This window comes from Vicugna pacos, chromosome 10 (genome assembly GCF_048564905.1).
Source record: "Vicugna pacos chromosome 10, VicPac4, whole genome shotgun sequence".
NCBI classification, from domain to species: domain Eukaryota; kingdom Metazoa; phylum Chordata; class Mammalia; order Artiodactyla; family Camelidae; genus Vicugna; species Vicugna pacos.
In genome coordinates this window covers 29078317-29088915 of record NC_132996.1, presented here as the reverse complement: position 1 = coordinate 29088915, position 10599 = coordinate 29078317, and the positions used below count along the sequence as shown (strand labels likewise).

Genomic DNA, 10599 nt, shown 5'->3' with positions numbered 1-10599 from the left:
CAAGTGACTGGCATCCGGCCCTCGTCACCAGGCAGAGTGGCTGTGGCATGTATGAGTAACATGGACAGGAGCATGGAGGCCCACGGCATTGTCAGGGTGAAAAGGTTCAGTATCAGGTCTTCTGGAGCTACATCCCATGTGAGGCCTTCAGAACTGGCACCCAACCATTCAATCAACTGTGCCAATAGATAGAGGGAAAGCAACTAACAGTACTGTATTCTGAATGTGGAGTATTCACACAGAGCCCTACGTGGCAACATGATAAAGGAGGCAGAGTCTGCCTTGCTCTGCTCCCTCCCAAATCATGATTTGAAGGAAATCAAATGGAGAAAATGCAGTGTTCTTTTAACTTGTGAAACACTATCAGCAGGGATGTTTTCCAGAAGTGGTTTTTGACACTGGTGGATCATGTTATTAATTCATGGGCAGAACTATGGATATCTTGCTAGGATTGAACACAATTCTACTTCTAGAGTATCCATTGTCTGTGGGGGGAAAAAGTGCTACAAGCATTGTGATTTGGTGTCTAACTGATTTAGGTAGGCTTGGAAATTTCCAGCACCTTTTCCACACATGTTCTCAGGTCACTGGAGGGGCTGGTGACCAGCCTGCCTGTAGCCTAGTTGTTTGCCTAACATCAGTAGTAGCCCCAGACCCACAGGAGTGGGACTGGGCTCACTATAGATTGCAAAATGCTCCCTGGGGTAGCTACACCCTTGCAGAGCATGAGAGGTTCGGGTGATTGAATCTCTGGGGTGCTCTGAGGACCAGACATGTTTCTGTGGTCACAGCCCATGATGTTCACCCAATCAGTTGAGAGCTAACATAGTCAATCCATTGGGAGCTAACACCATCAATCAATCAAGAGTTCTCCACCCACTGCCCAGAGGTGACTCTACATAAACCCACATCTCTTTGACCCTTGCCTAGTTGGCAAGAAGAGTTGGACCGGGGTGGTCATCTCCCTGGCCTTAGAGTCCCATCGGCCCCTGAAGCCCACCTGTCTGGCTGTAGTCCGAAGTGGCCGCCATCACCATGCCCTCTTCCCCACTCAGGGTGGCTGTAGTGTGTATGAGTAACTTGAACAGGAGCATGGAGGCCCACGGCATCCTCAGGAGGAAAGGGTTCAATGTCAGATCTTTCGGAGCAGCATCCCAAGTGAGGCTCCCGGGACAGGCAGGCAACCGTCCAGTGATTTACGATTTCTCGGTGACGTACGGGCAGATGCGCAAGGACCTTTACCGGAGAGACCGAGAACGCTACAGCAGCAATGGCATCTTGCACATCTTGGGAAGAAATGAGAAAATCAAGGCCCGCCCAGAAAGATTTCAAGAGTGCAGAGATGCCTTCGACGTCATCTTCACCTGTGAGGAGCGCGTCTACGACAGGGTGGTGGAAGACCTGTGTGCCCGAGAACAGGAGACCTGCCAGCCGGTGCACGTCATCAACGTGGACATGAAAGACACCCTGGAGGACGCCACCCTCGGGGCGTTGATCATCTGTGAGCTGTGCCAACGCCTCCAGCAGGCGGACGACGTGGAAGGCAGTGTGGCGGAGGTGCTCCTGTCAGCGGAGGAGAAAACGGGAAGAAGCTTCCTTCACACCATCTGCTTCTACTGAGGCTCTCGGCTGGTTTGGGTTCCTTCCGCGGTCAGACCTTGTGGGTGGGCTTTTGGACTGGTCTGCATGTTCTGTCAGAAGTGTCTGGAAAGCTCTTTTCGCTAAAAGCTGTTTACAGGATTTTTCAAAGTTCTCAGGAAATAGACCAGAAAAGCATTTTATGGGAAAGGGAATGTGGATTACCAGTAGTCATCAAAACCCTTCCAGTGTGGGGGACAACTTTTTATGGATTTTACCTTCAAGCAACAATTTAGTGCTCACATTGCTCTGCAAGGAAGTTACCATGAAGGACTCCATTTTCCAGATGAAGAAAGCAAGGCTTATAATGAAGTGCTGGACAAGTGGTTTGTTGAAAATTATTCAGAAAAAAAACAGTGTCTATTCTATCATTTTAAAACAATTTCCTTTTGCTCATTTTGCATGATATATTAATTATAAAAGGGTGAGTTTTTTGTGAGATAGGAATGTATTGAATGCCTGAAGTTATAGATGCATTTATTTTTAGATTATATGTCTTTGACAAATGCCATCTTCACTGGAAACCCAGGGTTGATCATCTGCCACATGTTATTGAGACAGGAAGGGGGCAGGGCACAGCTGGTCAAGGAATAACACAGCAATTAACACCAGAATGGCGAAAGGTTCAACCCCTAGTAGGCCTTGAGGCTCAAGATGGAGGGAGATTTGACTTCTAGTAGACTGTGAGCTTCATTATACTCCTATTATAATATATTAACATGGTGAATAACATGCCCACAGGCGCCATGACAGTCCCAAGGCTAGCCTCAAGAGGTCAAAGAGTGGGAAATGGCCAGTTTCCTGGGAATCCCAGCCCCTTCCCCAGACAAGTTAGACTGGTCCTTCCACTTATTAAGATATAAAGCTACTGAGCCCATAAAAACTGGCCTACAGAGACAGCCCGCACTCTGTCTATGGAGTATGTACAAAGTTTTACTCTAAGCTGAGCACCCAAACCCCACACCTCATGGCCTTGCTCTTGCCTTCTGATGTATCTCTGTAAATAAATATACCTGTATTCAACTGTGGCTCACTCTTGAATTCTTTCCTGCGCGAAGCCAAGGACCCACACTTGGCGGGGCACGTCCCAGGGGCTCAACCAAAGCCTGGGACATGGCCCTCCTCATGCCCCACATCCGTTTTTCCTGCATCATTATGATTAAAATCTAGGAATTATATGTTCAATTAAATAGTTCAACATATGAAATGAAATAAAAACATCTAATTTAAAGAAAAGGTGTATTCTTGTTTCTGGTAGGGGAAAGTGTTGACAGTCTTAAGTGAGTAGGTCGTGGGACCCAGGTCAAAGTTCACAATAACTTGCACATGTATGAGGTAAGAAGTAAATGTATGCCTGCGCCACTAGCATGAGTCAGCATTATGAACAATACACATGCGCCACTAGCATAATAAAAGGACAAGCACGTACACCTGAGCATGCACCACCTGCTTGTACTACAGTAAAGTGCTGTTTTGCTCCATGTCGGCTCCTCGCGCCTTCCAGTTGGGCAGTTCACCTCAAATCCCTCTCTAGCCTCCCTTGGCTGACAGATGGATTATGACAACATAAGCCCCTTGGTTTCTTACTGTTAAAGCTCTATGAATGACATGGGGAAAAGCACTCTCTCAAAGGAGAATTTTATTAAACTGAAAATGTTCATGATTTGGATATTGGGGTCCTTGGAAAGTAGATCCTCACTCCTGGAAAGTGAAATGGTGATGATCAGCAGTGTCACCAAGGCTTGTGTGATTTCCAGGAGGAAATAAAGACAGGTTGGTGACAGAGTTGAAGGAGTTCACTTGCTGTGTAAGGAATCAGATGTCAGCTTGCTTTATGGAGTGTAGGCAGGGTGGAGCAGGGGTGCGCCTGGAGGGAGCAGCTAGTATAGTCATTCTTGAGGCGAGGGGACCTGGGAGTCAGGTGGTGGCTCTCGACAGGTGGAGTAGATGGCTCTATGGTCGTGCTCCTTATGGTGGCTATTCGCCTTTTCTCCATTCATCCCTTGCTTGAGCAGTGTCTGCTTCAACCTCTGCCTTTCTCACATACCTACATATTTGCCCCAGGCCCAGCTAATGACTGTTTTAGCTTTAGATCAGAACTCTCCTCTCTGCTTATCAAAGGGGCAGTGTGGGCTGTGCTTCTCAGCTGGGCTCCCTGTTAACAGATGAAACAACCTGATGTCAATTCTTCTTATAATCGGTACCCTCCCCCTGCTTCAGGGCATGAAGACTGCAGCTGTGTCAGCCCCACTGTCAGCAGCACTTGGTCGGTTTTGCTCCTGGACCTTGCTTCAGACATGTAAGTACCCACTATCTATGAAACCATTTATGTCTCCGTCCCTGACTCTGGGCTCTTTCTTTGGTCCTGAAGCCGTGCGAGTACAGGTATTGCAGACCTGCGTGGGGTAGCCCGGCAATGTCGGGTCATGGAGAGCTGCTGGAGCTGAAATGACAGGACTTGGTGAAGAGGAGAGAGAGGGGAGAATTTTGAACCGCTCTCAGTTTTCTGTCTTTGACCACAGGCGTACAGGTCCACATACCTGCATGTGGCAGTGCTGGTGGTGGGCGGTGAGTGTTCTTTCCGGCTAGATTCACTGCCTTTTCTGATAAGTATCTCAGTGGACGGTGGGTAGTCAGGGCCAGGATCGGGAAGGGACAGGGATCACTTCAAAATATGGGAATGATGCAGGAAAACGGGTGTGGGGCGTGAGGAGGGCAGAGTCCCAGGTCTCGGTTGAGCCCCTGGGACGTGCCCCACCAAGTGTGGGTCCTTGGCTTCACACGGGAAAGAATTCAAGTGCGAGCCACTGTTGAGTAAAGGTAGATTTATTTAGAGATATACATACTGCATAGAGTGTAAGGCAAGAGAAAGGTAAGGAAAGAGGTGTGGGAATTGGGTGCTCAGGTTAAAAGAAAAATAGGCACACACTCCATAGACGGAGTGCGGGCCATCTCCAAAGGGGAGAGAGAGCGCAAAAGGGTTACTAGGCGTGCGTGGTGTTGTCACTTTTTATGGTCTCAGTAACTTCACATGCCTACAGGTGGGATCAATCCAACTGCCCCGGGGAAGGGGCTGAGATTACCAGGAATTGGGCCTTTTGCAGTTAACCTTGGGTCTGTCATGGCGCCTGCGGGCATGTTATTTGATAGCGCTGTTACAAAGAGCATATAATGAAGCTCAAGGTCTACTGGAAGTCAAACCTCTTAATCCTTAAAGCCAGCTAGGAGGTGAATCTTCCACCATCTTGGTCCTGCCTCAGGAACACAAAATGGAAGTAGCCTTTTAGGTAGTGCTGGGAGCTCGTTTGAAGAAAAATGATTTTCCCAGATGATATTATTTTTACCAGCAAAGCCACGTGGGAGAAAGTTAGAAAAGGCTGTGAATTGAGCTCCTCTTTGTGCATGCAGAAGGCAAACATGACAGAGAGAGGAGGCAAGCGCTGTGGGTGCTAAAATGGAGTGATTCCACTGATGAATTACAAAATATAAAGTGTGCATAAAAATGAAAGGGAATGAGACTGGATTAAATCGGTTGTGGAATACAGTTTGTCTAAGAGCCCTTATAGTTCAAAAAACATAAAAAATTGGGAAGTTGGAACTTTTGAGTTTGGTGAATGTACTTCTTGAGATTTTGATCAGATGGTAGAGTTCTTGGTGTAATTGTGGAAGCTAACGTTGCTGGTAGACTTAGACAAACACAGTTGAGGAAGAGGTCAAAACACTGAACATTGTGGGTATTGAGTGGGGAATCTTTTGTTTGCTGGAGTTGCTAAAAATTAGAGTAGTAGTCGAGTAAAAGGCCACCTGAGAGGGTGCCCGGGCCCGTGTTGCTTTCTGAGCCCCCAGTGCCTGGGCCTGTGTTGCTTGGAAATTCTGAGATGGATTAGAGGCGATGATCACAGCTCAGAGATGGTTTATGTCGAGCTGTGGATGTTACCACATTGTTTAGCAGGACGGTGAACGCTGGCAGCATTCCACAGGTGGTTCGGGGTCTTACTCATGGTGAGTGTGGTCCCAGGATGCAGAGTCCTGATCTTCATTATTGCTTGGCCCTTTTATCTGTATCTTACGATGCTCCTCATTGTGGCAATGTCTTTCCAGCTTTGGATCTGCTGAAATCGAGCCAAAGCTGGGACCAGATGGCTGCTAAATTCTGCCCTGGGCTTGGGGGGACTTCATTAAAAAGAAATAATGGGGTAGGGAGATTGGGGCTAGATCAGGTGTTACATTGTAGTGGGAGAAGAGTTTCCAGGTGGTGTGAACTCCACTATTATTCTTAGTTTTGCCAAAGGGAGAGGAAGTTATATTTGGAAGTTGTAATGGTCACTACTGTTACGGAAATGACAGGCCAGCCAAGAAACAAGCACCACTCGGAGGGTTGGAGTACTCAGATTTATTACGCCGGCGGGCTCAGAGGGGCTTCTGCTCCGAAGCTCTGAGCACCTCCAAGACATGCGCGTGAGGTTTTATAGGGTTAATTACAAGTATGGGGCTGTTAGCCAATAAGGTTCAAACAACAAAAAGCAAGGAATCAGTACACTGAAGCTTATCAATTCGGAACAGATCACGTTACTGACACTTGTTGAGCTTGGATTTACGAGTTAGCTTGTTAGCCCAGTAAACTGACACTAAACTTCAGATTTACAAGTTAGCCCAGCAGAACTTATATCAGTAAACCGACACTTACCACACTTAGATTTGTGACTGAGCTCGTTAGCCCAATAGACTGACACTAAACTTCAGATTTATGAGTTAGCCCAGCAGAACTCAGATCAGTAATCTGACACTTGTTACACTTAGATTTGTGACTTAGCTTGTTAGCCCAGCTGGGCTTTTTCTTCACACTACAAATATCTACCCGTCTAACCATGAGGAGTGGGAAATAAAGGTTTCCACGTGCCGTATTGAAAATACAGTGATTCTGTGAGTATACACACAGTTCTAATTAAGACATAGAGGCAAATGAAATGTTTACATGGTTGTTAAAGATGAAATGACAGCATTTGGATGAAAATTGCTTAAAGATTTGACTATAAATGTAACTACAAAAGTTATTTATGCCAAAGGTGGCTCTGTGACTGGGACTGGTACAAAGGCATTGCCAAGGGTGTGTATGACAAATTTGCCATGGATGTGTTTATCTCTTGACCTGGGCGATGTCTGCCATATAATAATCCACTAAGTCATTCATTTGTTTTGTTTTCTGTGTTTGTGTGTGTGTTTACAATAACAAGTTTAAAAAATCCAAAAATGAGAGGAGTACTTTATAGTCCAAGAGGCAACAGCCTAACAAAATAAGTATGTCAGTCGCTACATTTGTAATTATTTTCTTTCTTATCCTTCACTTCCCAACTCCAATTGGCCCTGATGTTGCTTCTTGATTATATATTCACCTTCTGATAGTTGTTCCTGCTTTTACTTCACTCTAGATCCACTGGAAAAGGATATAATACTTCAATCTTATTCTGTTGGTCAAAGCAAGTCGCAAGGGCATCACATATGCAAGGGAATGGGTAATAGACCGCAGTTCAGGATGGGGGAATTGGCTTGTGTGTACAGGAGAGGGAAGAATTGTTGGCATCCATTTTTTGCAGATAGTCAGCCATACTTGACACACTATCAGACTGACAAATGTTTGAGAACTTGAGAGTATACTCTACAGGCAAGGTTGTGCAGGAAAAGGTACTTTGATACACTGCTGGTGGTAATGAAAGACAGCATAGTCTCTATCAAGTGAGTCTTTCACAATAGAGCAGAACTGCAAGCACATCTCCCCTTGACTAAGGTGATCCTCCTCGCAAGAACAGACCATAAGATCTTTCCATAAAATTATCCAACTGAAGAAGAGGGAGAAGAATAGAAAAAAGAGGCTTTCAGATACTAATGCAACAATGTCAAAAGGTCTTACATATATATTGTTAGGATTTCAAAATGAAGTGAAAGAATGGGATAGAAAAATGTTTTCTAAGAAACGCTTGCTGAATATATGCAAATGAGGTAACAATAATCTGTTTACAGATGGAAAAAATCCCAGTGAACTTCAAGGAGGTTAAAGCAAGGAAAGCTATGCATAGGCCCAGGCAAATCAAACTGAAAATTAAGATAAAGTGAACAATTCTGAATGCAGCCAAAAGAGTTAGGCAAATCAAATGGAGACGCATCTAAGATAGTCAAGTCTCACACGTCTTAGACTGACTGCTAAGCTTATCAAATTACATACCCTTAGCCAACAGAGCTAAACATCATTACTCATGACTTTGAATTTGAAACTCATGTGAATTTCATGTAATCCTTTTCGTGAAGAATAAAACTTTAAAAACCACAAGTTCATATTAATTGTAAGTATTTATATTCCTGTTGCATTAAAATAGGCCTGTAGCAAAGCTGGTCTGCATGGTAGATAATTTCTGTATCAGATCATGTGGAGACAAGAGAGAAAAGGAGCAAAAGGGAGTGTGAGGGGAGGGAAATGATCTTAGCTACCTAGCCCTGAGGGGAGGGAAATGATCTTAGCTACCTAGCCCATGTGAGAAGAGGGTGAGCCTGATGGAGACAGTTCTGTCCCTGGAGCCCAGGTGTTAAGTGCTTCCCTCAAGGGCTCTCATGACAGGATAAACAGCCCAAATTCTGCCATGCAACAAGCTAAATTTCATCTCCAATCTTATGTCTGTTCCTGAAGACCCAGTCTAAGGCTGGTGAGTGAATTAGACATCTGTAGATGGGGGTGGTTCCAAGATAAGGTAAGGCTAGGGCAGGTGTTGTGTCCCAGACAGGCCAGACGGGACAGGACTCTTGGAGGCTATTGATATACTTGCACAAAGAATGGCAAAGACCAGAGACACAAACCTGGTTGGTTACAGCACACGTGAAGGGTGAGGTCTGGGAAGGAAGGTGAGAGTACATGGTTTTTCTGATGTTACTGAAGTTAGTAAATAGATACCATCTCCCAAATAACAGGTGCCCTAGTAATTCGACTGGACATGAGGAAACAGAGATACTGATTTAGATCACAGATGTGACTTGGCAAGTATGAGAAGAGCCCTGAGCATGACTGGCATCTGTGCTGGGGCTTCCAAAGCAGGATGTGGAAAGAAGAAATCCAGGCCTTCTTAGGCAGATCGAGAAGAAAATATGGGAGAGGAAACATTTGAAAGGGGATTTCTAGGATGAACATGTATTAGACTTAAGTTGCTCTATCAGACCAAACAGACAAATACCCTGAGCTCCCTGGCTTCAGTCTTTGCTGAAATTAAAACACACACACACACACACACAAAGCCAAAAACAGAACAACACTTCCCTTCTACTTCTTTTGTTCAAACACATGACCATCATCAGCCTCTATAATCTCCTCTCTTCTCAAACCCCTGACTTTGTTGAGTTGTGTCTTCCCTGGCTTCTTCCCTCTCATAGAGCAGTCCTGTGCTCTGTAAAGACAGTTCCCTGTCTCAAGGTCAATGACTGGACTCACTTGACCAGTAACTCTAATGGTAGAACCACTTCTTCCAGTACTGGGAGGATGAAAAGGAGCCGATTTTCCTCCTTTCAAAGAAAAACAGAAGCACCAAGAGAAGTAACCTAGGTGGAAGATACAATGTTAATGTGCAGAACGTATCACTTAGGTATTTTGAGATAACCCTTCATCAGAGCGAATTAACATTTGTCTCCAATTCTCCAAAACCATCGGCTTATAATTTTTTTTTTACTCTCAAATTTTAAGCCCCTAGGATCCTGTAAGTTTCCCATTTTTTTCTAAATCCCCAGTTTGCAATATGGTGCCTTGAAAATCGTTAATACTCAAAATATACTTGCAGATGACTGAATTTATCAATGAATGAAAATACACTAGCAAATACATGATAAAAATTTCACCTCTAGAAAAATCTAAATATAATGCTGTTGCATGTCTAGCAACAATGTCTTTCTTTTTCCAATTTCAGTCATTTCTAAAGTTAGTTTCCTAAAGTGTGAGCAGGAGTGCCTCATTTCAGGCACACAGGCCCTGTCAGTGTTACCTCTTAAGGTCTCTTGGCTCTCTTCACAAGTGAGCAAACTCTGTATGATAAATTCAAAGCTTTCAAATCTCATTTCTATCAATTATTGGTTTGCTATTTGGAAAATGATTCACATTCATTGAGTCTCAGTTTCCTTTAGTGTGAGAGGGAGATACTATCCAGTCCCCAAAATGGATGCAATATCTAAATGTGAAAATATATGAAGTGCCACACACAGTGATGACTACTGTCTCTGGCATAAAGCAGATGCATAATTGATATTAGTTTAATTCCTCCATGACTATTATGTTCAGACCCAGTTTATTCATTGACCATTTTGACTCCTGTCTCTTTAGTCAATTACAGTTCCAGTAAACTTCTATTGGTAATTTTCAAAACTAGAGTAGTTATTCTGAACTACTGTCTTCAGACATCTTTGATGGCTACCCTCTGTGTAAATGATGGAGTCTAAGGTGATCAGGGTCATTCACAATCAGGAAAAATCAGCCTGTACAACTCCTCCCCTGCCCCCTCCAGTATTTCATATGCATAAGACACCCTGGGCTGGGAATGTTTTAGGAACTCAAATATTTTCCATGATGATTCTCCATTTTCATTTTTCATCTTATGATAAACTACTCAATGTCAAGTTTAAGTATCATCTGTTACTCCCTTCCAGACACACACAATGGTTTTCTCTCTGCATTCATAACCATCTGTGTGTAGAAGACATACAGCAATTATCTGTAATTTGATTAGTTGGAAACATGTATCTCTGTTAATTAGTGTGTCACTCATTGAGCTCAGAGAATATATCTTATTCACCTTTGTGTTTTCTTATTTGTATGCTCAAAGAAGATGAAGAGTGTGGAATACGCTAAAATCTCCTGGTGACTTTAAAAAGAAAATCTGTGTTTTCCTCTGACTCTGTGAGTAAGAAGTGATGTCTGTAGTGGTCTCCCTCAGC

At 44.1% G+C, this 10599-nt stretch overlaps 1 protein-coding gene across 1 annotated transcript; it reads left to right on the top strand.

Annotated features, from left to right (window-relative positions):
- Window positions 1-1035: 1035 nt before the first annotated feature.
- Window positions 1036-1620, top strand: LOC102541548 (RNA polymerase II subunit A C-terminal domain phosphatase SSU72 like protein 3-like). The gene has a single exon (XM_072970771.1). The coding sequence runs from the start codon at window positions 1036-1038 to the stop codon at window positions 1618-1620; it is 585 nt and encodes a 194-aa protein (XP_072826872.1).
- The last annotated feature ends 8979 nt before the right edge of the window (window positions 1621-10599 follow it).